The sequence below is a fragment of the Salarias fasciatus genome, chromosome 1, assembly GCF_902148845.1.
Source record: "Salarias fasciatus chromosome 1, fSalaFa1.1, whole genome shotgun sequence".
Classification (NCBI taxonomy): Eukaryota; Metazoa; Chordata; class Actinopteri; order Blenniiformes; family Blenniidae; genus Salarias; species Salarias fasciatus.
The window spans coordinates 37,791,908-37,819,426 of NC_043745.1; the positions used below are offsets into that span (position 1 = coordinate 37,791,908).

Genomic DNA, 27,519 nt, shown 5'->3' on the forward strand with positions numbered 1-27,519 from the left:
AGGCGATGTAGCCGAGGCGGTGTTCCAAATCCGAGAAGGAGGAACAGGTTATCAGACAAACGACTCAGTCTCCTCCTGAGATGAATTTGTACAGAAAGATGGAAAAATCAACTGTAAAGCTTTAGTTCTGAGTGAACAGCAGCTTTACCCTTTGTAGATTTAAAATTACATTCATAGTTACTTTCCTTTTGTCTCATTGTTTGATATGAAGCCCAGCATTTACACTTGAGATCCTTTTCTCTGTTTATTCATATATTTTAAACTGTTCACATCGGATGGTTGGAAGGAAAACCTCTTCAGTTACCGTGAGGGATTGCAGTTTGAAACGTAAACAGACATTTGATGAGTGAATTAAGAAGTGAAAGCTTAAGTCTCATTTTTGAAATGTTTTGCATGCACCCACCTCTGTAGCTTTGTTTTGTCGGGTTTTCTTTCAGAGTGACTCACAGCTTCATGGATCAAACGGCGCTGCAGGTCTTGTGTGTGTGTGATTTCCAACAGAATACAGATCTGTGCTGATGTGGTGAGATAAATGGTTTAACTGCTTGTTGTATGCTGAATGTTCTCCCTCCCCACTGTGGGGTTAGGCTAACCCTAAACGTGTTTAGACCGCCGTCACTCGTCGCCATGTGGGATGGACTCCAGCCACCTGCGACCGGCGAGCTGGATGAAGCGGTACAGATAATCTAAAGGAGGACTTCACGTACGCTGGTTGATCTGCAGTTGTGTGAAATGGGCTGTGTTTACTTCAGTGTTTCTGACTCGCTGCTAAAAGGCTGTGAAATTAACCTTCATCGTGTAAAAGGTCCTGGGAGTTTTGATGTGGTTCAGCCAAGTGAGAAAGATCAGAAAGTTTCTAAATCTTTCATGGCCGCAGTTGGACTTGTGCCGTTGAGCTTGGGGCAGTGTGTTTATGGCGTCAGTATGGGCTGAGGTTTCGCAAAATAAATTACTGAAAAACTATGTGAGTAGGTCTGAATTGAAGAATTTATTATTCTTATTCAAGGAGCGCTGCACACACGTCTTGTATTTCCATTCAGATTTCGTGTGTTTTCAACAGCAAGTTAGTACAGTTAGTACATTTAATTTTTCATGCGGACAATATAAGAAAAAATGACATTAAGATAAAACTTAATTCAGTACACAATGTACCATAGAGAAAATGTGACAACAGGAATTAATGCAATGAGGATTTTATTCTTCTATATTGTAGCGGCGGTCTGGGGTGAATGGCCGAAAGGCATTATGGGACATGTTCTCGAGGGGGGTGTTTTCCTCGTTTCAAACTCAATTGTGTTATTGCTTTTAAGTTGTTGTTTTGTGACATTACGTTATGCATCATTTAGTGTGTTATTTTGGCCGGGTTCTGTGTTCATGTTCCACCCTGAGTGATTCTTGGTATTGCTGTGGCATAGGAAGCTCCATTGGTGATGTGTTTGTGTTCCTGTAATAAAGTCGGATTTGTGGAATACCAAAACGCTCCTTATTTCACCGTCGCCGACATTACAATATAAATAAAAGGTAAAAAACTGTTTACTTGCCAATTTGAATATTGTCCAATACACTTAAAACTAGGGATCAACCAATTATTGGCCGATATTGGGCATTTTTCTTATAATCGGCATCGACCTTTTTTTCCACCAATAGCCAATAAAATAAATGTATTTAAAAACGTGCTCTCTGGATCATATCGTCTCTGTACAGTCCAAACGCGGACAGGGGGCCGCCATCTTGGAAAATTGCGTCATCGTGACGGAGCATGCGCAGAACGACAAGAATGAAGTGACTAATTATTAGAATATAATTCCACTTTCAAAGGAGAATAAACCCGCCGGTCTGTTCGGATTTAATCTTAATTATGAATAAAGATTTCATGCGTTTACATGGTCATTTTAGAGCAGAATTAGGCTTTATTCGGATTTATATAGGAATAAAAAGTACCATGTAAACACACGCGATAGTTTTCAAATGAAACTATTAAACCATATTCAACTTTTACAAATAAGAAAACTGTTACTTTATGAAATATTTATTCAACTAGAGGCCATAATTAGTTCTACTGTTTTGTGTTGTTCGGCTTCATATTATCTGTTATGAACAATGAAAGTCTGAAAGATTCATACAGGTCACATGTCAATCTGTCAGTGTGATACGTTCTGTTTTGTCTCTCAGTGCTTGAATATAGTTGTCACTCCTTTTGTTTGTTTTAATCCTACCATAAACTTGTTTAGATTTTTAAGGGCGTCTTCCTTTAAAAACTCTGTCCACACTAAATCAACACACAGCCAACAGTTTAACTATATATTATATTGAAAGTCATTTATTTGTCCCGCATGGGGAAATTGCAGGGTTACAGCAGCAAAAAAATGTAGAAAGAAAAGCAAAAAAATACAAAGCCCAATCATACATAGAAAAGTTAAATATAATTTGTATGTAAAACTGGGATATGTATAATTAAATAACAGATATAAACTGATGACATAACTAAATATTAAATATAATTAGATATAATTTAAATGCAAATTTAAGACAGAATAATAAAAATGTTCCTTAAAAGCTTAAAAATGCCTCACAACAGGCGAATCGTCTCCCAGGATGAAGGCTCTCGCCCTTCATGGAGAAACGGGTCATTTAACATCACTTTCACACAGAATATCTGGATTGACATGAAATCAATAAAGTGTGAAGATGAAGATGTTTCAGATTGAAAGGAGTGTTTCCTCTTTTCTATTTCCATCCACGGGAGCATACAAACCTTCTGAGAATTTCACGTTTTCTGTTTCTTTACAAACCTCTCTCCATCAGAATGGTCTAAAGAAGCACTATATACATTTCAAAGACTATATTTTTCCAGAGGTTCAGGGATTAATGACGTTTTCTCCTCCAAATGAAGAGGTTTATCAATAACTGAACTTTTTTTTTTTTTTAATAATTTCCAGCTCACTGTATTGTATGACACAAAATCTCTGTGTAGAAACAGAAGGCGTTTCATGAGGGAAAAACCAAGCATCCACTTTTTCATGTGTGATCTTTGTATTTCAGGTTTTTTCGTAGATGTGGAAGATTTTGTTTGCAAACCAGTTTCTCGTATTAATGCTGTATTTGTGCCATTTATACTGTCATTGCTGTATATTATCTGTGTGTTTGTGCACCAAAAGAAGCTTGAATGACTAAAACCGCTTGAAAAGAGATCCTGTGAAGAGACTGGAGGCCTGGAGAGTTTTTTCATTGCAGTACTTTTCTGCCCTCTTCTGGTTCAGCATCTAGAAACTCATCAGCTGGAGAGGAGAGGCCCACACCTCCTAGAAAGAAAGACATCAGTCTTTTCTTCCTTTTGCTGAAGGACACACTCAAACACAGCTCTTTCACTCTTAATCCTGCACAATGTAACTGACCAGGTATGGATTATCTGATCAAAGTTCAATAAGAAAACTCTACAACTTATTTCCGTCAAGGCCAGATAGTGAGGGTGATCTTGTCAAAAAAGGAAAAATGGAATCTGTGTGAAGGATCAGCTTTTGGTATCATTAACCTGAAGAGAAATCCTGTTACAGAATCTGATTTGAGTGATAATCATAATATTTGGGGGCCATTATAATGCATTTTAACCTGCGACTTTCATTAAAAACAATGTTAAAACCTCAGTGGATCAGGTTTTTTAATGAGATGTAAACATTTTACCACATATCTCTATTGTTTCGCATTGAAACCAAGCAAAACATTCTCAGTTCTCATTTATATTTGTTAGTTGTTTACTGGTTTGGCTCAATTGATCTCAGACTGAATGGTAATTGTAAAATAACGGTATAATAATAATGGTAAAATAACTTTAACATCCCTCCTTAAAGTCCAGTTATGGTTATAAAATACATTGGATGTGTTTTTGAGGTGGCTGTGGGTTGTTTCTCAGTTGGAATGTTGCTGGTTCAATTCCTCATGGCGTCAGCCTCTGTTGGTTTGAGAGTGCTCGTGTGAATGTGTTGTGAACGTCGGGGCTGCTCTAGCAGTGGAAAATCTTAGGCAAAGCAAGTTTACATGCAAAGCACCGTTCACACACAAGGCAATTCAAAGTGCTTCACAAAGGCAAAGAAACGCATGATATTGGCCTGGGGTGGGTAGCCGCCCGTGTGGGCCGGTTCTCCCGGGTGGGTCATGGCCCTCCGCCTGAGTGGGGGGGATTGGCTCCTGGGCTCTTGGGCCTTGGGCTCTCGGCTCTGCCCGTCCCGGGCATCCCGTGCCCAGGGTGGGCTGGCTCCTACCGGTCCTGGCTCCCTGGGGCCCGGGCCCCGGGGCCGCCGGGGTCCCCGGCCGGGGCTTTCCTCTGCCCCTTTTCTGGACCGGAGCGTGGGCGTCTGCCTGGGGGAGCGGCTTGGATCCGGGCTCTGTGATGACCGCCGGCTGTCTGGGTTCTGAGGGCCTCTCTGGCCTGCTTTTGGCCCTCTCAGGGGTCAGAGGTCATATATGCATGAAACACTATCACTATCACGATCACTATCACATTTTCATGATCATGCTGATCTTTAATCACTCTTCACATTCTACCAGTGGACTAAGTTACCTTGTCTTCTTGTGGTGGGTTAGACTAATGGTGATCTGTAACAAACCTCTTCGATGCTCCAGTGTAATTTCATACTCGATCTCTCCGTTTGCACACCCCCAGTTTATTACTAACTACATTCTCAAAAAGAAAAATAAATAAATAAATAAATAAAATTTGGTTCTGGTTCGGTTTGGTGTTGGTCTCTGTGTTGGTTGTCGGCTCGGTTGTGGTGCTGTTTAGATTGTGGTTTGTGATTGTTCTCTGTTGCATGTGGTGTATCAACAAGACTGGTTTTTTTTTTGTTTTTTTTGTGAATTTGTATATATGTTTTGCTGTTCCCGGTTGTTTTAGGAAACTGGAGTATTTGGAGAATCCCTACCCCCTGAAGGTAGACAGATATCATCTTTTATACAAGTAAAGTTGAACCAGATTAAAAAAAGCAAATAAAACATTTCAAATCTACTTGCAAATGTTTTTTTGATTCCCATGCCACCATCTTTAGTACTTTATATATCATTTTAAACATCTTTATTTTTGCATCAGTGTTTTTAATCCCATACCTTCGCTGTTTGAAATAATTCTGAGAGCATATTTGTACAAGGTCTACTAATCTCCACCTGAATGTGACTCACGTCTTTGTGTGAATGTTGTTAGTTTTCAAGGCCCAGTAAAACAATCAGTAATTAATTACCAAGCTACCTGACCTCAGAATAAGTGGGTCACTTCTGAGTTTTGTTCATTGATCTCAGTGAATTAATCAATGAATTACACAGAGATGGACCAACTGAATTATAAATACTTTCATTTAGCAGCATTTTTGTGACAATTTTGTTTGAATAAAACTTCCCCTTTGCTGAATCATTTAAATATCTCATCATATTATAGAACTGAAACAGTGTTTCTGACCTCTCACAATGAGAAACAAAGCTTTTTTTCACGACTGATAAAGAAACATGATCTGCTTCATTCTTTTCTCACAGAATTTATGACAATTAAATGACAGAAAATGATGATAGTTAGCTTCTTTTTGTGACTTTTAAAAGTATTTTCCCAATAAAGGTAAACTCTACTTCCGTGGTTGTTATCTTGAAGTCATATTATAAGACTGGATGAGGCTTTTAACAGAAACTATTACTACAGAAAAACTTAATTAGATAGAAATTATGAAATTTGGTCAGTTTCATAGTATTCCCAGTAAGAAATTGAAAAATAATAACAGAGAAGCGTTTTTAATCAGTTAATTTGTTGACTATGAAAAGTGTGTGATTGAATTTGACCTTTGAAGTGCCCATCAAAAAGTATTTTTCCCTACACTGTAAATGCAAACATTGACATGACTTAAGTGTAAATAGTATATTCAACTTAATTTATGCTAGTTTTTTAAGTTTGCTTTGTTTCTCCAAGTTTTCTGTACTTTTTCCAACACTTACTTGTTCCACTCAGTGATATTTACTTGACTCTTCTGAGTGTGTGGCACAGTTTGTGACCATTTACCAACGAAGAAGAACGAGGCATTAACATGCAAGCTGTTGAAGCGGTGCAGACAGCCCCAAGATGACAGGCTGGCATTGATTCCGGCTTTTGTTTGTAATTTGAAAGTCCGGACTCCCGATGAAGACATGGTGTTGGGGAGGTTCTTGTAAAGCCACCAAGCTTTAATCTGTAACGTTTCAGCCAAAGTTGACCTCTGATGACTGTTGTTGCTGTTTGCAAATACGAACACAAAAAATAATAATAATAAATAATGGTTTTCATAAAGCTATTTTTGGGAGTTATTTTTAAGTAAGCTGAACTAAGGTACATGAAGTACATTTTATGTAGTATTAAGTACTGCTCACACAGTGTTTGAAGTTCATGTATCTTCTTGTCAGCAGCAGAGTTGGCAAATCACTTAGTGCTCTTGCCTTTCAATTAGAAGGTCATGGGTTTGATCCTGGACCATGTGAGAATTTGTTTGGTGGAATATATTAATTTGACTCAAGGAATTTTAGTTCAAAAAACTTGGTAGGAAGTTTACATTACTCAGATGCTTTCAGTGCTCACAACTTTAAAAGAAGAAGCTCACTCAGATATGATAATTTCACTCTACTTGACACAGTTAAGTTCTTTTAATTACATTTCCCAAGGTAATCGGTTTCCTAGATTCGTTTGAGTAAACTTAACTTGTTAGAATTTACAGTGTATCAAGGGTCTAATTCTAACTCTTTACCTGCAACGTTTTTTAGTCTTAAATCATGAGATATGTAGAGTTTTAAACTTTTTTCACAGATTTTTGAAAAATAAATGTCATTGATGTTAATGGATTTATTGTGTCTTTAACAAGTACTGAGTGAATTTTGAATTTCTTTTTTGTGATCAAATGTTTATTTTATTTTAAAGACCAAATGAATGTTTGAACAAAAATACAGCGACTGCTAATGTTCTGTAAAGCAGTATTTAAAAAAAAAATCTAAATATAAAATGCAAATTTCTCATTGCTATTTTGAAATGTTACCCGTAACCATATAGTGATACATCTAAAATAAATTACAGTTTATAGCGTGTTATAGTGGCACGGTGGGAATTATTTTTTGTTCATACACATTTTTCACCTACAAATCATGAAATATTGTCAATTATGCACTTTTTCCAAATCCTTTATTGTAAATAAATTGCACATATTAATGTTAATTATCTGACCTTAAACGGCTTCGGGTTGAATTTGATTCCCATTACAAAAACTTAAACGCCGAGCTTAATTTGTGTTTTAAATATAAAAAATGTACCACGTGATTTTCCTTCGGCGGCGGCGTGCGCTTTGATGTGCTGCGCATGCGCAGTAAGGCCTCGCGCTACCCAGTCTGCTCGCGGCGCACGTTCATCAAATCAACATTAATTAGCCGCGTGCAGACTTCATAAATATGTCATTTTCTCGTGGCTTGCTGGTCAAACTGTGACATTTTCCTCCCGGGCTGTGTGTGTCCACATCATGGCGTTTTCCCTGGTGAGTTTTTAAACAAACCAAAACAAGCTAGAAAGATTTCAGAAGTTTGGAGCGAATTTTAAGTTCTGTCATTGAACTACTGTCCTGAGAGAACAGACGCTCTTTTCGTGGTTTTGACGCGTTCTGTGTGAGTTGACTGTGTTAGCCGGAGCTCCGGGTCATGTGGCGGGGGTGGTGTGCCGTGTCTCCCTCCCGCAGAGAAGCGATGCCCGCAGGCCGGACAGCCCGGACTCCGACTCCCCGGCTCTGTCCACCTGCAGCAACGCGGACATCTTCCGCAGGATGAACACCATGCTGGGCAACGCGCTGGACTTCACCGGGGTGTGCACCACCCCCAACAGCAGCAAGGGCAGGCCCGACCTGCTGAGTGGTTAAGTATCCCCTCATGTGGCTCCCTGAGGGCAGGGGTCAGGGGACGGGTGTGGGTGGAGGACCAGTGGGTGTTAAGTGTGGGACACAATAAATCTAATTTTAACTGCTGATTTTGGCTTTATTTGTTTTTGCATCTATTATTGTAGGCACAGATTGGAGTTGCAGTGACTTGATGGTGGTAGTAATGAGTTGTTTGTAGAGGGCAAAGGTCACAGGAGTGAATTGAAAGCAGGCCTGGAAACAGACCAGCAGTAGAACAAACATACAGCTTGTCATTGGGGAAAATTCCATTTTCATCATTCACTTTCATCTAATAAACCTCAACTAAAGTACAAGTGGATATGACTGGATTTTTTGGGGGTTTTTTTGGGCGGGGGTCTGTGTTGGTTCATTTCTACTCCACCTTTTCAGGAATGGCAATAACCAGACACTGGGACATTGAAACAGTCATACTCTTCATATGTGTACATCTTCACTGGCGCTTCTGATGTCTTGACTCGTAATAATTTAAATTTGGTTGTGGATTGCAGTCTATAGAATAGTACTGGTTTGAACTTCCAACTACTTCATATTTCAAATGCAAAACTAAAAATAAGCCTCAAAACCCCTCATTACAGAATAAACAAACTGCATGATATATAGTGTGTAAGGAGGCTCCTTCACCTTTTCTTTGAAATTGAACACTGGTGGGCCGGGGCCGCCTGGGTTCATGATGGTAAAAATTTACATCCCTCAAAAAGGTGCTGCTGTGGGCCGCCTCTGCCCAAATCATGAATACACAGGGTGTGGTAGTCCTGATTTAAACCTCTTGAACTTCAGAAAATGCTGCTTTGTCTGACCGAGCCAGGACAATATGTTAGAATAAAGTGAACTACCATAAGATGAGCCCAGGCGGAGTCTGTTTTAAAACACTTCTGTATTTCGGTGGTACTGTTGGCATCGTCGCTGTCCAGAGAGCTCTGAAGTCGTGTAGCGGAAGTGCTGCGTCACTGCAGATTTATTTGCTCAACATAGTAATGGATTCAAGCCGGAGCTCTTATCTCCAGAAAAAAGACAAGAATATCTAACCATGTGTTGCTGTAGCGCAGCGTTGATCTGGAAGTTCGGTTTCCAGCTTGTTTTTGTTGACGTCTCTTGAGTATGTCGATCAGCGTGTGGACCGTCTGGTCCTCGTACAGCTGGTCTGAACCATCGAACTGCAGGGAGATGCAGTGTTGTAAGTTTCGGTCTGTAGCTGTTCAGCAGGTTCAGCTCTCAGTTGTTGGTTTCATTTCCTTGAAGTGAAATGTGTTCAGTGTGATGATGTGAGCTGTCTTCAGTTAACACTGCAGCTCAGTCTGACGGGTTTAATTCTCTGGTTATAAAAACCTGCACTTTGACTTGAACTGGGTCAAGAAATCCAGTAGTTGGTGTAGAGATGAGGAAAGACAATACCCGCTCTGTTTCTGAGCCTTCTGCTAAACATCATTAATCTTGCCTTTTTATTATTTTGGTGCCAGCAGCTGATTCATGCTGCATCGCTGCTCTGCAGCACTGCAGCAATTCTACGTGTCTTTTTTTTTTTTTTTTTGCCCCTGGAGTGAGATTTGCCAAGATTTAGCCTCGGCACAGCGTCTCCATCCTATCATGAACCGGTCATTGGCGTTGGCACTCATCGTCCCCGCTCTTCCAGCGGAAACGAGCATTGAGTTTAGATCGCTTGTGAGACGAGCCTGAATGTTGTTGGAACTTCTGAAGTGGCACAGAAGTGACGCCGGAGCCGAACTTGCACTCTGGTCTCTCCGGCCCTTCCAGCCCGGCTCGGTGTTGCTGAATCAGGGCTGTAGCCGTCCGCTGGACGCGCTCCAGGCCTGGAGAGAGGGGAAGGGAGGAGCTGGCGGTGCAAATCTCCGTCAACATCTGATCGGTCAGCTGCCTCTCCTCCAGCCAGGCTGTGTGAGACTTTATCTCCTGTTTGTGAGCGAACGATCAGATTTCAGCAGCTGTTGACTGACAATCACATTCTGAGCATCTTTACAGTCCAAGGTACTTTGTTGGGTTTTTTTTTAAATTTTTTTTTGGTTTGACTTCCTGTGCTGAGTCACTGTCTCCCATGCTGCCTCCCACCGTGCTGCTGTAGCTCTGCCCCTCGCCTCCCGTCCCCTCCCTCCTGCCTCTGTCTGGGCTCGTTTCCTGAGCGAGCTGACAGTCAGCAGCAGCAGCAGCAGCAGCAGCGGCGGCGGTGGCAGCGGCAGCAGCTGTCTTCCCGCTGAGACGTGCCGTGCCTGCCGGAGAGAGGGGGGGAGTACTTCTACCAACAAGCCAATAGCTCCGACAGGAATTTTTCATTACACAGTTGTTAGGCAAGGCGGCGGCGGCGGCGAGGTGGGGAGGGGGGCTGATGTCATTAGCAGGGGTGTGCGAGTGCATCAGCAGCCATGTCACATGCTGCTAGGTGGGTCAGGGATGCGGACGGAGATGCATGGCAGTTGCACCGGGCACAGAGGCAGGTTAGCGCCGCCGTCGGGTGGGGGAGGGACGTGCTGATGAGGGAAGTTTCTTTTAATGAGGTTTCTCTTCATGACGGATTCTGTGCTGTTAGACTGAAACTGTTTCCTCCTCGTGCTTTCTTTTAAACTAACGTTTCTCCTCCTGCTCTCTTTATCTCTGAACCGGATCTGGGATTACCAAAGAGTCGGACCTGGCTGCGGTGGGCAGCAGGAGGATGCTTTTCCCCAACTGTGGCGGCATACCCGGCTCCCAGGAGATGCAGTCGTCCCGGGGCCCGCAGGACGTCACAGACCTGGGCCTGGGCCTCCACTCCCTGCGCCTGTCCAGCTGGGAGCGACCGTGGAGCAGCCAGGACTCGGACGTGCACACCCCTCCATCCCAGGCCCAGTCCAGCTCCCCCTCCAGTGAGTACCGGGCTCTCCACACTCTCGCTTGGTCTGACACAAGTTTGTTTGTTGCCGTGACTTCAGTTCAGCCGCATCGACATCAGTGTGTGTGTGTGAGAGAACAGGCTGTGGCGTCGTCGCTTCACAGGATGATGTGGCACTTTTGCTTTGCTGCATCAGTCACAGATCCAGCCGAGAACTTTTCTTTTTAAAATGCTGGCAGTGTTTTAGTTTATTTGAACATTCAATACCTGTTGAGCGTCGGGATGTTGCTGCGATCGCTGCGTCACACACACCGGCTCCAGGTCCCGTCGGAGGTGACGCGTTGGGTTCGTCCAGACTCGTCTACAGCACATTTGAACCAACGTGGCCAAACTTCATTTAGAGCTTTCTAAACTGGGCCTTGTGATCAGAGAAGTGGGACGTAGCTTTGGATGCGGCCTGCAGCTGAATAACCCCCCACAGGGCCTTTCTGTTCACGGTGACGGGTCACGTCTGTCACCGGCTGACTCGGAGGTACCGTACTGGCGGAACACTGGGTTCTGCTGAAGGGGTCGTGTTTGGAAGTTTGGAAGTTAGCTTCCGTGCGTCAGGGGTGTTTCTGTGGGCAGACGATTTCCATTGAGCTGCTTGTGTGAATACCAAGACTCCTCCAGTGAACTGGGAGCTTCCAGTTTTCTTTAAATTCTGATGAATCTGTCCCCTCGGTTGCTTCAGCTGCCAAACTTCAGCTGTAGAATTAATTTCACCCTAAGTTTTAGAAACTTGCCCCGCGGTGCGAGTTCCTTACCGATCGATGCAGCTTTGTGGAGTCAGCACGGCTGCTTCCCTTCAGTTTGCTCGACGACTTGAAGAACCGACCTGACAAAATGTCTCTCTGCCGCCGCTGTGTGACTTCCTGTTTCTCCAGTGCTAGGTATCCTGAACAGCCCCTTCAATAGCATCCTGGGGAAGCCGCCCAGCTACCTGAACCCGGAGTCCATGAGCATGACGGCCGACTTCCTGGAGAAGTTCCCCAGCATGTCTCGCATGGCGAACCGCCTGGACTCCAACTCCTTCCTGGACTCCCGCTCCAGCAGCCCCGAGGACTCGGAGACCAGCGGCTTCAGCTCGGGCTCGGACCACATCTGTGACATGATGGTAACCATCAACCTTCACCGATTTTTTTTTTTTTTTTTTTTTTTTTTTTTTTTTTTTTTTTTTTTGTAAACTCGCTTTTTATTTTCTTCACCTCATCCCAAGTGGTGAAGTAAATCTGTTAACCAGTGTGGCAGTACATACAGCACAGTATTGTTTTGCTGCTCCAAACACTTTATTTTGAAAGGCAAAACCTGTTAACCAGTTAATGTTTGCTGACTCATCGTCTGTAGTGTTCAACCAGATGGATCAGGATTGTTCATAATAAATGTCACCAGTTATTTCGGTGGTCAAACTTGTCGCGTTTCCGTTGATCGATCATTTAGTGTCCTACACTAATCTACAGCTACGCGCTCATGCTCCTTGACATGATGAAATGCAGACATTAACGCATATTTCGTCTGATGCAGAGCTTCTACTCGAGTACCGCAGAGATCCTTGTTTAAATCTCCAGTTCGTTTAATGTGGCGCATGTTGAGTCATGTATCCAACATTTTTGTTCGTAGGGATTTGTACGGAGATTAGCTGCTAAATGAAGGGGAGAGAGGCGCGGTGCAGAGTTTAAGATGAGTTATGAGAGGATGGCGCTGTCTGGGAGTGAAGTGTTAAATGGGAAGGTCGTCATGCGCCCAGTGGATACAGAGGTTAATTAAACTTCAGTCTGCTGGTCTTTGAGCCCTTTTCTCTCACATCACTGTCTGAAGCTTCTAGAAAGGTGGAGGTTCTGCTTTAGTGACCCAGAGTGATCAGTGTTTAAATTTTAGTTGCTTTCAGTTTTTGTGTGTAAGATCTGGTTCTGTACGTTTCGGTCAGAGACTTTAATCGCCGTGTTCTTAAACGGTAAATTAGAAGTTTGAAGGTGTGTTTTGGACGTTTCAGACACACCAGGTTCACAGGAAGAGCTTGTCTGACCTCTGCAGCGTTTTATGACTTTTTTAATGTGAATCTGTTTCCAGAAACGGGAGAAACTGTTAAATGTGTTACATCACTTTAATTCTGGTCCCGTTTCTCACTTTTGGCCGTTTGTTTGGCTTATCGTAAATCTGAGCGCACACAGACGGTCTCCATGGTTACCGTGGTGACGAGTCCAGCTCCATCTAATCTTTGGCTGCTGGAGAATCAAGTGCCCATGACAACACCGGCACGTCTCTTTGAATAAAAAAGGAAAGCTCAGAATAGATGATTCCTGTTGAGATATTAAATACTGAGCAGGAAAGGCGTTGAGCTGTGGAACTCTGACTTCTGCTTCGTTTGCGTCTCTCTCCAGTCCAACCTGCGGATCTCCCCTCCTCTGCCTTACCTGGCCTCAAACATCCAGAAGGATCTGCTGCGCCTGGGCTCCCGCCTGGACCTGCAGGAGACCAGCTCCCCTCTGCCCCCGACCTCCACCGCCAGCCCCTCCTCCGCCCTGTCCCGCCGCTGGCGCTCCGGCTCGCCGTGGACGCCCGCCGACCTGCTGGACCAGTCGGACGAACTGTTCAGCATCGAGAGGGAGGCCCGGCTGCACCGGCAGGCCGCCGGTAACCTCCTCACTGCAGAGGGCGCTACAGAGCCAGCCTGCGCCTTAAAGCGATACTTCAACATTTTGGCAAATTGGCCCATTTAGCGCAATTCCTTAGTCACTTGGAACAGCATGCTTACTTTTTTTGTGAGGGCGAGCTGTTTATTCAGAGGTGAGTCGGGGAAGGTTTTCGGGACGGACACAAAGGAAGTGGATGGTATTTTTGTTCCCCCTCGTCAAACTCATCAGATACACAATCCAACAACCCCAAAACACTTTGGTGGACATGTTTTAATCCGCACATTCACTATGCTGTGGAACACCAACAAATAATATTGTAGCGTTATGACACTGAAGCAAATACTGGGAACTACTTTATCTTTTGAAATCACTACGCCCAGACGCCATGTTTAGCAAGTAGTTCAGTCCGAGCAATCTTCACATAAACAACTCAATCTGGTAAGTTTGCATTAATATTTCACAGCGTAGTGAATGTGCGGATTAAAACGTGTCCACCAAAGTGTTTTGGGGTTGTTGGATTGTGTATTTGAGTTTGACAAGGGGGAATAAAAATACCATCCACTTCCATTGTGTCCGTCCCGAAAACCTTCCCCGACTCACCTCTGAATAAACAACAGCTCACCCTCACAAAAAAGTAAGTATGCTGTTCAAAATGACTAAGGAATTGCGCTAAATGGGCCAATTTGCCAAAATGTTGAAGTATGGCCTTAACGCTCAGGCTTCAGGGAATTCCTGTCCTTCACTCATTTGCTTCCCAGCCTTCTCACTTTTTAGCTATGAAGTGCTGTTCTCTCTGTCACCTTGTTTTTAAGGCTGAAGGGACATTTTCTTAACTGATGGTGCAATATGAACCTCCTCACTGGAAAAAGTTCAGCTTTTTTAAGTTTATTGCAAAGATACAGTGCTGAATGCCGTATTTTACTGCACATTTGCAATATGCAGTGAAATGATGAATCCAGCTTGAGTTCAGGATGTAATTGTTCGTCTTTGCTTTCCTGCTATGCGTCAGCTGTGAATGAGGCCTCGTTCACCTGGAGCGGCCAGCTGCCTCCCAGAAACAACAAGGACCCTCTGTACTCCTGCAAGGTGTTCCTGGGCGGCGTTCCCTGGGACATCACCGAAGGTAACGCCTGCTGCAGCCGGGCTTTCTGCTTCGTCTTCACTGCATGCTTCTCAGAAAGCGACATGCATTTGTTCTGATGTAGGCTAGGAAATAAATCGGTTTTGGGACAATATGGTGCAGCATGACGCGAAATGAACAGACGCACCGGAGAACAGTCAGTACTGCAAAACAGGAAGTGGACTTAATCTTGTCTTTTTATGTCTGATACCATCAAACCTGCAGATTTCTGCTGCTTTTAGTGATGTTTAGTAAACGCTTCAGAGGGTTTTTGACTTGAGTAAAATGGAAACCTGGTGCTCATGTTGTCATGCTGAGTAGTTCTCCACTGAAGCATTTCTCCAGAAGCGGCAGAAGAAGGTGCAAACTGCCTTATTGACAATCTGGTCTGTATGTATGGGTGGAGAGTCGAGATTTTTTTTTTTGTTTTTTGTTTTTTTGGGTCGAACTTAAAGAATCTTTCGGCTTGAGAACACATCTCCAGTTCTGGATCTTGCAGATTTTTTTTTTTTTTTAATCTGTGATAAATTGAGTGAAGTTTCACATTCAAGCTGCACAATATTGACTAAATCTGAGCTTGGTGATTGTTAAATACAATTAGCTGTTCTCTTTTTTTCTTACCATCACATTAATCTGCAGTGATTGGTAATTTTTCACTTTGCTAGCCTTATTTTATATCTTAGGGCAAAAAATGATCAAGACTTTCTTTATTGGTTAAATATTTTTTTTTTTTAATCATTGACATTTCTTTTATTTTAAATTTGCGGAGTTAACATGTACGGCACATGTTGATTTAATGCAGTTTGGTCTGTTTGCCCTTATTGCCACTACAATGATTGATTTGAACTTATAGAGCAGACCTGCCAACCTGTACGCATTTTGCGTAGCAGGTACGCAATTTGACATCAAAATACGCTGGTACGCTCCGCCTCATTAAACTACGCAAAAAGCTGCAGACGTCTGTGAGCGCTGTTATAAATGCAGACCGTGGACGTTCTCATGTCTGACTATACGATGCAGCAGCAGGGCTCTTAAGTGTCACGCATTTCGGTGTGTTGTCACGCAGTCACGGCACACATTGTATTTGTCACGCTGAAAAAAATACCGGTAAATTAGGCTGGTGCGCCGCAGCTATGGAACCGGGAGGAAACATGTGCTACCCTCGTAGTGCTGCGACGTTCAATGAACGAGTCGTTCGTTTGAACGGCTCTTTCAAGTGAACGACAAGAGCCGGATCACAGCTGTCTGAGAGTCGTTCCTTTGTGCAAACTGTCCTCGCTTCCTTCACGTGTCTCCTGAGTGTCTCCTGAGTCCAGCTGTCTCCGCCGCTTTCGCGTTAACGACCGAGTTTCAGTTTTCCGCAGCAGCTCCAGTCACCTGAACGCAGCAGCTAGCTAGCGGAGGAGAAGAGTCCAGAAACCGGAGCGGAGCCGGTGTTTAGGAAGAACTGGTTTCCCTGTTAACTGGCGACTGGGTTTCTTTCACGTCCCTTGTTGCTGATAGATGTTAAAAACCAGACAAAAAGCCGTGTCCGTTTTATGAGTCTGATTTCAACATCTGTTGCTACTAGCAGCAGCAGCAGGAAGCGCTAAAGGAAGTCAGTCACCAGATAACAAGGAAGCCAGTTAATTTGAAACACCGTATTGACGGCTTTATAAAGATTTTAGTAATGGAACACACGCGCACACACGCACGCATGTGCACACACAGCATAAAATGCTCAGTTAAAGGACATGTAGCAGCATTTTGAAGCTCTTTTGTGGGGGCAACGTGCAAGGTCAGCTGCAATGTATTGTGTATCAGAAAAACATCTGTTAAATCTTTGTCAATAAACAAATTAAAGAACCACATGAAAACTTAAAACTGACAGTGCGCCCCCCCCCGGTTGACAACTGTCCTGGCAAGTGGTACTCCAAAATTTTCGCCAAGGTTGGCAGGTCTGATAGTCTTATTTCATGTCGGATTCCTGTTAAACTGTAAAAAGGCCGACTCATCCTACAGATGAGGGCGTTTCTTAATGATGCGTCAAACAGAAATGCAGATTCAGCTTGGCAGAACGTCTCCTCTGCATCAGGAGAAATGGGATTTCCATATTTAGTCTTTAACTGGGGGTGACGTACAGACAGGACGACTCTCAAATGAACACCGTCCGGTTCATATAAAGTTTCACTTGGATAAAGGTGAAAGTTCTTCCCGTGTGTGTGTTTCCAGCCGGCCTGATCAACACCTTCAGCGGATACGGCCCGCTGAGCGTGGAGTGGCCCGGTAAGGACGGGAAGCACCCGCGCTGCCCTCCCAAAGGTAATGTGGCCAAAGGTAATGACGAGCTGGTAGGCTACCTCTCTCCTTCCTGGTGTTTAGGGTGGCACTGTGGTGGCGAGCACGGCGGGAGCTCACGGTAAAAACGTTTGTTATGGGCTTAAAACGCACGACGGGACGCAGGCAGGGGGAGAATCTGCACGGTGGCTGTAGTTTAAATCCAGCTTTTCATCGTGTCTGGCGTTTGTTTTTAAAGTTTATGCTACAGTATTTCATATTAACCGTCGGTTTTAACCATGTTGTGTTAAGAATGTATTTTTACCTGCTCCCTATGTTCCCTACCTTTTTTTTTTTTTCGGGGTTTGATTAATTTCAGTTACTCTTCATGTTGATTTGACAAAGATGGGAACAAGTTAAATTAAGCTTGGTCGTTGAACGATAACCGCCTTTAAACCATCTGATCTGGTGTTTAAGTGCTAAATGCTGACTTGTTTAACAGACTCCTCAAACTATTTAATTTTTAAAGACTAGTAATGGATTTTAAGTCTTTTTCAATTGGCTCGTTCAGGCTTTGTACTTGAAATGGACTCCTAACAAAGATTAAACAAGAATTTCATTGTTTAAATAAAAACTGAGGGTGGGAAACTTGGGTTCAAGCTGCTGCCGTCTATTTTTAAGCTTTATAAATCTGCCATTTATGTAGGTCGCTCCTAAAAACTAATACAATTACAACAAGGATTAAAAATACATTTGATTAATTGAAAAGAAATTGATAGTTTGACTTGAATATTTATCATGTTTGCCTAAACTGAGCTTTTGACTCGCATTAGCATAAAGTCCTGGTTAATCTTGGAAGCATATTTGAATTTAGATTTCTAAAGAGAAGAGAACGAAACTAAAATGAGCCGCACACCGTCTCCTCGTATCAGTAACGGTCAATCTGTCAAACCTTAGATTCTGGAAGTTACCTAAACTGAGCCGTCTTAAATTTCCAGTGCTGACACGTCTTATCGCTCTCGGTACATCTATAACCTCAGATTAGTGTCATGATCGGCGCGTCGGGGTGGTTTGTGATATTCTGCTGTTCATATTCTGAACTTCTGTTTTTAAACATGACTGGATTGCCTTGCTGTCGATGGACTGCCTTAATTCCGAGTTTCTAAATGACAAAGTTTAGTTGTTTTGTAAAGCAGAGACTTTTCGTCAGTTTCAGCATTTCTTCAAATGATTGGTTATTATCCTTCAAATGTCATGTTGCTGAATCAAACCTGCAAACTGCTAGTCAGAGCCGCTCAGGTTCATTCGGGTCGTGCTGATTTCCGTGCAGTGCCTTTAGTTCTCCATCCTGAACTGTGTGTGTGTGTATAGGCTATGTTTACCTGGTGTTTGAGAATGAGAAGTCCGTGCGGGCTCTGCTGCACGCCTGCTCCCAGGACCCCTTCCACCCCGAGGACAGCCGCGAGTACTACTTCAAGATGTCCAGCCGCAGGATGCGCTGCAAGGACGTGAGTATCAGCAGAGGAACCGAGGGGCGGAGCGCCGGCGTCCAGTTCCGCTCAGTAGAATTCTGGAGTTTGACATGTGTTGATCTCCTTATGCTCACACTTGGATTAGTTAATTTCTTAAATGGCGTCCTCCTGCGTCTGTCCAGGTGCAGGTCATCCCCTGGGTCATCTCGGACAGTAACTACGTGCGCTGCCCCTCCCAGCGCCTGGACCCCAGCCGGACGGTGTTCGTGGGCGCGCTGCACGGCATGCTGAACGCCGAGGCGCTGGCCAGCATCATGAACGACCTGTTCGGAGGCGTCATGTACGCCGGCATCGACACGGACAAGCACAAGTACCCCATAGGTGAGACTGGGGCCGTGTAATTCCTCTCATTCCAGATCCTCCAGCCGGTGTTCTGTTCTGTCGGATCAGAAACCATCAGCCCCCTTTATCAGCCACACATTATTCTATTACATCTAAATGACTTCAGTGAGGTGGAGTTTAACATATTTGCCAGTATCGTCATAATTTTGGCCTTTCTCAATGTAATTGCCAATAGATTAATGCAATATTTAGCATATTTTCACAAAAATTTAGTAACTTCAGCCAAATGTGCAATAATACCTAAATTCAATTTCTTGCAGAAGAAGAAATGGAGGTTACAGGTTTTTTGGAATTTACTAAGGATGCGAGATCGAAATGCCGCGAGATTGAGTACGTTTGTATGCAGGCAGTAACTATTAAAGCTCGTGGCCGTACAAGGGGCGCCCCAACGCTCCGTGTTCCGAGGTGTTTGAGCACAATAAAGGTGTTTGAGCACTGCTCTGCGCCGCTCCGACGCTGCATGTGAGTACCGCACTGCTCCGTACAGCTCAGCACCAAACAACCCCCCCCCCGTCTCGATCTCGTGGACTCGATCTCGTGAGACATCTCGTCTCGTGGAATTTGTGTGTCGTCCCACCCCTAGAATTTACTGATGGAAAATAGGTAGAATGAATGGGATAATGATCTTATTCATTGGTTACTGCAACAACTGTCAGCGGTGGCTTCAGTGCAGAAAGGTCAAACATCGGTTGGTACAGTTATGTGGCAAGTTTGCCAAACGGCAAACCACAAAAAAATTGGTTTGGGCTCTTGGACAACAGACTCATTTACAAAGTCAAACTTGTTTTATAGCAAAATCAATATCGGCAAACATCAATTTTCGGCCATAACCTAAATATTAATGTCTGTATCGGTCAGTGTTCATATCAGGGACGCCCTTGTTAAGATGCTTTACTTATGTTTGATTTTCTCTTCAGCACCACTCTGTAAATGTCACACTCACCTCTTTCAGCTGGTTTTGTTTTTTTGTTGTTTTAAACTCTGCTGGGTTGAGCTGAACTTGCGTCTCGTGGTTTTGTTTGCAGGCTCTGGACGTGTCACCTTCAGCAGTCAGCGCAGTTACCTGAAAGCCGTGTCTGCAGCGTTTGTGGAGATTAAAACGCCCAAGTTTACAAAGAAGGTAACTCCGGACCGCGTGCCTCACTTTACAGGCTGGTAAACCATTTATTCGGACTAACCGGACTGTCTGGCAGGTCCAGATCGATCCGTACCTGGAGGACTCCATGTGTCAGAGCTGCTTCCGTCACCCCGGGCCTTACTTCTGCAGAGACCAGGTCAGTCGACTCGGGAGCCCAGCTGTGAACCTGGTGCTTTACAGATGATGTCTGATAGCAGAACTTCAAGCTCCAGACAAGATGTCCTCGATTACAGATGTTTCTGCTTCCTAAACATTTTAATTTAGGTTTTCAAGAACAAACTCCAGCAGTTAAGTTGTAGTTGACATTGATAACATGGTTGTATTTAAAAGACTTGAGACGCTCTCAATGGATTAAGTTTTAATCTGTGCTTGGCACCGTGTAGCTCTCTGTGCTGCTATGCTAAATGCTAACCTGCTGTGAGCTCAGACTCCACTTTAAAAGGTAGTCATGAAATATGAAGTGGAAGCAGACGGCTGTCTGAAGTACTGCTGCTGAACGTTGGGCTTGAAGGCTCCAGTTTTAAAAACATGTCAAGCAAGTCACCTGACATACAACCCATTTTTTCCCCAACTACAAAATCTGAAATGTCTTCATGTTATTACAGTTTAACTATCAACCATAATTGATCCTTTTTGCAGCAGAATCTTTGTCAGAACAAATTTTCACTCCTAGTTCATGTTTTAAGAGTGAAAATGCAGAACTTTAGTTGTGCTTTTGGTCTCTGTTTATGCTGAACGGTGCTCGGAGAAACTGAAAACGACTCGGGGTGGAACATCTTTAATGGTCTCTGTGGAAACGGGGACAACGCAACTTAGGCATGCTCAGTTGCAGTGTGTATCGGTAACGTTTCCTATTGGTGATTGTTGCTCTCTTGGGCCGTGTTTGTCTGGTTTCATTACAAAAACAAGCTTTTCTGTCGTTTCCAATGAATAAAAACCTCTTTTAAAACAAAAATGGAGAAACCTGAAACAGAAGCGTGGCCTCTCGGCCTCAGTCCTGCTGAGCTCTCACGGCCCGGTCTGTCTCCAGGTGTGCTTCAAGTACTACTGCCGCTCCTGCTGGTACTGGCAGCACTCCATGGACATCCTGAGCAGCCACCGGCCCCTCATGCGCAACCAGAAGAGCCGCGACTCCAGCTAGAGGACGGGTCCAGACACTGAGCGGGACCAAGCGCCACCGCCACCGCCACCCCTCCGACCCGCGGGGGGGTGAGGCCGCCCGCCGAGGAGCGCGCGGGTGCCGGACGCCCCCCCGCCGGAGGGCACGGCGGCCCCGCGTCGGGCACCGCACCGGGGATTTCACTGTAGAAAACGTTCACTTTTGCACTTGCTACATTTTGCTGTTCACAGTGGCACTATGCACAGTGACCTTGTTCGGGAGAGACCGGGAGCCCTTCACACTTACGCATTTTTTGTAGACTTGTGGCCAGACGGGAGAGACGGGAGTCAGCCCGAGGTTAAGAAGTGGTGAAAGAAGGCCATTTGTTTTCAGTTTTTTTTTTCCTTTTTTTTTTCTTTTTTTTTTTGTTTCCATGTGTTTGCATAGTGAAGAGCGATCACGCAGATCTCATTGCCGTTCATTGGCAGACGCCATACAGTGCCTTTAAATTTTTATTTTCCCTCTCACTCACCCTCTCCCCCGCCCAGTTGGTGTCTTTTTCCTGTGCAGGCCAGCTGACGTTTCTTACTTTTGGGAGTCGAATGTGGAGCTTCATTTAACCAGTCGCATTTCGGACATTTTTACGCAGTTTTTTACTAATTTGTACACAAACTGTTTTAAGTCATGACATGAAAAATTTAAACCAAATCCTACCAGTTTATGGCTGTTTATGGGAAAACCCTTTTTGTTTTGTTTTTTTCACTCATTTAGTGTTTCTCTCCTCCCTGATTTTTTTTTTTTTTTTTTTTTTGTTTTGTTTTTTAATTTGCCCTCCCAAATTTCAACTGAAAGGACACAAAAGCATCAGATGTCCTTCAACTCTCTTCAGTGGTCCGGTTGTATTAAATGTCCGTCACTCTGGATCCACTTAAACCAGTGATCCTTTATTTTTCTTTTTTTTTTTTTTTTTTTTTTTTTTTTTTTGCCCCCCTCCGAACACCTGATGCATCTTTTGAAACTTGGAGGGAACGAATCATTGGATTGTACATAGTTGGATTTGTTTGCACTTTTTAATTTGCACGTGTGGAGAGGTGTTTTTAATCACTGTCTTGTACATCAGCAGGGGGAACTGGCCTTTTGTCCAACTGCTCGTTTCCTGTTGAATGTTTGAACTTCCACTCTAAGTGACGATAAATTATCTATCCAGAGCTTGAGTAGACCCCAGTCAACCATCGACGCCACGCTTTCTTAAGCCATCCCGCCTTCCTCTTCCATCATAAGCTGTGTGCCAAAAGACCGACGTGTCTTTCCTTTCTCATAGTTTTCCTCACGCTGAGCTTGTTATCCCTTCGGCCCAGCTGCTTTTTAGAGTTTTGAAAGTCTACCTCATTGTGGTCTGCCAAGTTTGCTGCTACTTACAGTTGTGGAGTTTGTTCAGATTGGGCACAATAAAGGTGTTTGAGCATTAAAACTTGGTCTGGAGTCATCGATGGAAGCTTACAGAGGAATGGAAATCCAGCTTTTGAACTCTGCAGAGTCGCAATATTAAGTTAAGTTACCATTATTATTTACTGTTGATCCCCAAAAAATACTTTCAGTGCAGCAAAGATCAATATGAAGTGTGTCAATGTTTGATCCAAACAAATCACTGAGTTTTAAATCCGTTTTTCAATGTGGAATAACATAGTTGAAAACATGACAGGATTTTCTTCTAGTTGCATTTCTGCTTAAATGGGAGACAAGGCAATGTTGAATTATAACAAATAGTTGGCCCATACAAGCTACATCTTTGTTTTGTCTTGGCTCCCTCTACTTTCCTGTCCTTAGTTTTTTAAATCAACTCAGTTTTTGGTATGGTATAGTAGTCAGTGTAATTATTTTAGCCTCCATGTGTTTGATCAGTGTTGAGTTCCATTAGAACAGAGGCCTGCAACCTTTATGGCAAACAAAACTGATTTCCATCAAATCTGCTGAATGAAACTTTAGAAGCTGTGTGAACTAGTAGTTTTGAAAAAAGTTTCAGTTACAATTTAGGATGGTAAACATGTTCGGATTTATCTTGTACCCAGTTCCAGTGGTTTCATCCTCTAATTTCCAGACAATTTTAGCCCTAAATCCCAGAAGGAATCTCCTGCAACTTGGAGGCTGTAAGCATTGCTCCATACAAAATAGAAAGTTGAATATCAAGACAAAATTAAACAAGTGATAGTGATTATATTGAAGGTGTACAGCATGTTGATCATGATTAATTCCAAGAAAATTATTGCCTTGTTTTCTTGAGTCATGTAACTCAAGTCACGATTTTGAGATTGTGACTTGACTTGTAAGTTAAAGACTCAGGACTTGGCTAGAGGCGCAACAATTTCATCTTTTCGGTTTTAATATAAATGTAAAGTTAATCTCAAATCTTGCCAAAATGAGCAGCGCTTTAGAACAGTGTTATTATTGGACTGTCAGACATGCGCTTTCTGCCTAACACGTGTTTCGTCCCACAACCAATCAGAGAAGGGCTTTTGGTCCCATAGCCAATCAGAGAACAGGAGGGTTAGCGAAGCAGGAAACATGACGGAACGCTAAATTTCCTCAACTTTGCGTTGGAGTTAGTCCTGAATTAAAACTATAACCTACATTGAGTGTTGCTGAAATCTGATAGCTGACATGCATAGTATGTTTACCGATATGAGCAGGCAGCCATTAATTGTGATTAGAAAGAGAGTTCTTCTGCCTCTTGGCTTCAGAGTCCAGAGACACTTGACACCACAGCTGCAGAAGAAGAACCTGCACACAAAGAGGGAAAATGATGGCAGGATTAAGGGGGAAGGGCAAAGGAAATATTGAAATGGGGAAGAGGTGGAGGACATCTGATTAGATTCCTAAAAAGAAAAAACGACATTGATGGGGAAATAGCTTATTATAAAATGGAGATATAATGACCAGCAGATGGCGGTAATGCAACCAATGGGATGCAAGCTGCCATAAAACAAAACGGAAGAAGAAGAACCCACTGTGCAGAGCGGAAGCAGCGGGCACAGGAAATTTACGATTGGAGTAGCCAAGTGGACACAGTAAAGGAGGTATTCTGGAGCTGGGAGATTCGGTGTCGGCTCGAGAGAGGATGAAGAGAGGCATAGCGAGGGATTAGACCTGGGGGTTTGGCAGGTGAAAAGGAGGAAGAAGAATAGTGATAGTGTAGGCAGAGATGTGAGTAGTGACAGCACAGGAACCGGCAGAGGGGAGAAGTGGCAAATGTAGTGGTGAGGTTTGAAGGAGAGGGAGAGTTAAAGAAAATGGATCCACTGAGGCTGACAAGAGTGCTTAGAGGTCAGGCTGGAGAGGTGAAGTGTGCTGGGAGATGGGAACCTGCTGGTTGGATGTGTCTGTGAAGGGATAATCTTAAGGGGCTGGACAGAATCAATAATTCCTATAAAAAAAATTCTTAGAAGGATGACCGTAATCCATAAAACTACAGACCTATTGCATTGACTTCAAATATCTGCAAGGTGATGGAGAGCATGGTGAATGAAAGACTAATACACTACATGGAAAAAAGAAATCTAGTGGCCTCCTATCAGAGTGGGTGAAGAGGCAGGGGTGTGATGGACCCAGTCCTGTGTCTAAAAGAGATGATAAGGAAAGCACAGGTAAATAAGGAGGTTGTTGCAGCAGTCTTTTTAAATGGAAAAAGCCTACGATGTAGAGAAGGTTTGATGGTGAAGCTGCAACAAGTAGGGCTTGGAGGGAAATGTTTAACTGCGTCATGGACTTTTTGAGGAGAAGAATCGTCCAAAGAAAATAGGTACAGAACTATCAAACAGCTATTTTGTGGAGAATGGGACACCACAGGGAAGTGTCATCAGTCCCATGCTCTTTTCAGCAATGATTAAAGACATTTTTGCAAGCATACCAAGTGAGAAATCACTTTTTGCTGACGACAGGGGTCTGTGGAAAACAGGGAGTAATGAGCATCAGCTGCTGGAAGGGGTTCAGCGGACTGAAAAATGAGGGCTGAAATGGGGATTTAAGTTTACAGTAGGGGAGACAAAGCTGATGCTTTTCAGCCAAAGGAGAAGTACAGAAGGGAATGAAGTGAAAATGTATGGAGAAAGCATTGAGAGAGTGGATAGCTTTAGGTTGCTGGGGGTGCACTTTGACACAAGGTTAACATGGAGAGAGTGTAACAGGGTAAACTTTATATTATTCCACTTGCCATTGTCATTATCATAATTATTATTTTGTCCAAGTCGCGTGTTAGCTCTTAAATGTCTCATCCTCCTGTTTGCATACTCTGCTGTCAGCATGCCTGACAGTCGTCAGGATTGGGACTGAGGCGTTCCAGGTAGGTCGGGTCTCTTCCTGCGCTCTGTATGTGAGAATATACGAAGAGACATACACAAAAAGCTCAAGAATGCATCTTGTAGCTGCTTTTAAAGTATGTTAAGAGTGTTTTCTTGGTTTTGCATCACCCGGTTGCCAGTAAACGCGCCGTAGCTACGTGTGTTGCAGCTCTAAATCTACCCATTCCCCTACAGTGTGTTGTAAACTAATGATGTCTGACCAACATTCTTGGTTGATTGCTTGTGCAGAATAAATGGCCAGTGTGGGCAAGATCAAGAAACTGTTTCCGAACTCTTATTAAGCACAACGCAGAGTACCATCATGGGAGAAAGAGCTGAACCCGCCAGCAGCGAGGGCTGGCACGGCTACAAGAGCATGTATCAAATTTAGTGGGAAAATTCAAGAAAGTAATAAATGTTTTGAGGAATCTCACAGGGGTGAAATAGGGGGCTGACATGGAATCACTGAAGCACTAATCCGGTCAAGACTAGACCACAGGAGTGTAGCATATGGATCAGCAGCAAAGTCTGTATTGACAACTTTGGATGGAGTTCAGGAGCAGTGTGTTCTCTCCAAGGTGAGGCAGGAGAATTGCCGCTTGGCCTGTGCAGGAAGCAGTTAAGAGTTAACTACTGGATATACCTGAGAGGATGCGGAGAGCTCCATCCAACAAATGAAGTAATAAAGAACTGTTGGGTGAGAAGAAGAATGAAAGCTCAGCTTTGGCTGGACAGGGGAGGCATCTGCCAGAGTGCTAGTAGAGTGGTGGACTTCAGACTGTTGGCAATATCTGGAAGGAGGAAAGGACAAGAGCTCGTCTGTAAATTTTATGCATATGTGACAGAGAAGTACAAAGAATTCATCCAAGTATACACCGATGGATGGAAGAAGCCAGAAGCAGGAGCATCAGGAACTGCAGTAGTTGTCTGGTCACAGAGGGGAGATGAACAGCAGAACATCAAACCAGCTCAGTGTGTTCTCTGTGGAGATGGACGACACAATTTTAATGGCATTGAAGTGGATCAGAGAAACAAAGACAAACAAAGTCATCATATGTATCTACGGGGCGACAGTAGCTCAGATGGCAGAGCGGGTTGTCTTATAACCGGAAGGTTGGCAGTTCGATCCCCCGCTCCTGCAGGCGTGAAACTGTTGTTGTGTCCTTGGGCAAGACGCTTCACCCACTGTGCCCAAGTATGAAAGTTGTGAGAGTGAATGGTTGGTGGTGGTTGGAGGGGCCAAGGGCAAACTCTCCCAGTTCCCTGAACACCCTTCTTGCTCCAAGGTCCTCCAAAGTGGAGAGATGGTGCCACAACTCATCCACAGTCATTGTTTTAGTGTCTTCATCAAGGCTCACGAGAGGCAATCTCCTCCACTGGTCATCGATTGCTTGGAGACGGTCGGCATCTGTTGAGTCAATCAGACGTGGCAATAGTCTCATGAGTGGAAACAGAGAGGGATACTCAGCTCGTGCTCTTGCATCAGTCACTGTGGCAGGGGACAGGCATGCAATGTGGACCAAGAGGGCATCATCAAAGTCAAAGCGTTTATTAATTTCTCCACAGGCAACTCGGAGAAATTTCTGACAGAGCACATGGAAATCTGTCAGTGTGGCTGGTGTGAATTTTGAATGCTGAACTTTCTGCATCACTTTTACACCCAGATACATTCTGTTGAGTGGTAAAAACTTTGAGTCATCATTCAGATTGATCTGACTCAGGGCAGTGTGTAAAACATAGTGTCGTTGCATGAAGGTAAGTAGGAGATCTTTGTAGGTCTCACACATCTTGCTCCTCAGTGACGTAATGACCACACCTTCACTCTGGAAATATTGATTGAGGTCTGTGAATTTGGGCAGAGCCCACTCCAGAAAGTGGTAATGCAGCCGGAGAGACTCATCGTTGAGTGCATGATAAATATTCTCAGCAGCATTTAATCTGGCATCAGTCCACTGGTCAGTGAAAAAAGTCTGAGGGCTTCCCACTGGGCAGATATCCTCTTGAGAACTTCAGTCAGTGACAGCCATCGTGTCTGGGAGGGCTTCAGTATTTTGTGGGGTTGAACATGGCAAAAATCCTGAAATTCACGAAGTTCAGCCACACGTTTAGCACTGTTTTTAAAATACCCATAAATGTCTCTGACTAAATCTTCACACGGGCGAGGAAGCTGCTTGCAGGCCTCACTGGCACACAGGTGGAAGGAGTGACAGATGCAGCGATGTATGGTGATTCCTGGCAAATCATTTCTTAGACGACTGGAGACAGAGT

At 43.8% G+C, this 27,519-nt stretch overlaps 1 protein-coding gene across 1 annotated transcript; it reads left to right on the forward strand.

The window, feature by feature from the left end:
* Positions 1 to 10,132: 10,132 nt before the first annotated feature.
* On the forward strand, positions 10,133 to 22,376 carry cpeb1b (cytoplasmic polyadenylation element binding protein 1b). The gene is made up of 11 exons (XM_030109484.1): positions 10,133 to 10,384; positions 10,568 to 10,789; positions 11,682 to 11,911; positions 13,176 to 13,428; positions 14,440 to 14,553; positions 16,762 to 16,851; positions 18,178 to 18,314; positions 18,461 to 18,659; positions 19,706 to 19,800; positions 19,874 to 19,954; positions 20,849 to 22,376. The coding sequence occupies exons 1-11, from the start codon at positions 10,357 to 10,359 to the stop codon at positions 20,957 to 20,959; spliced, it is 1,560 nt and encodes a 519-aa protein (XP_029965344.1). The 5' UTR covers positions 10,133 to 10,356; the 3' UTR covers positions 20,960 to 22,376.
* Positions 22,377 to 27,519: the final 5,143 nt, after the last annotated feature.

Bases quoted from the DNA above. Each gene is read 5' to 3' on its own strand.
- cpeb1b (XM_030109484.1), top strand. From the start codon at position 10,357: ATGGCAGTTGCACCGGGCACAGAGGCAG. The intron at 13,429-14,439 runs GTAACCTCCTCA...GCTATGCGTCAG, and splicing joins GCTGCACCGGCAGGCCGCCG to CTGTGAATGAGGCCTCGTTC. The intron at 14,554-16,761 runs GTAACGCCTGCT...GTGTGTTTCCAG, and splicing joins TCCCTGGGACATCACCGAAG to CCGGCCTGATCAACACCTTC.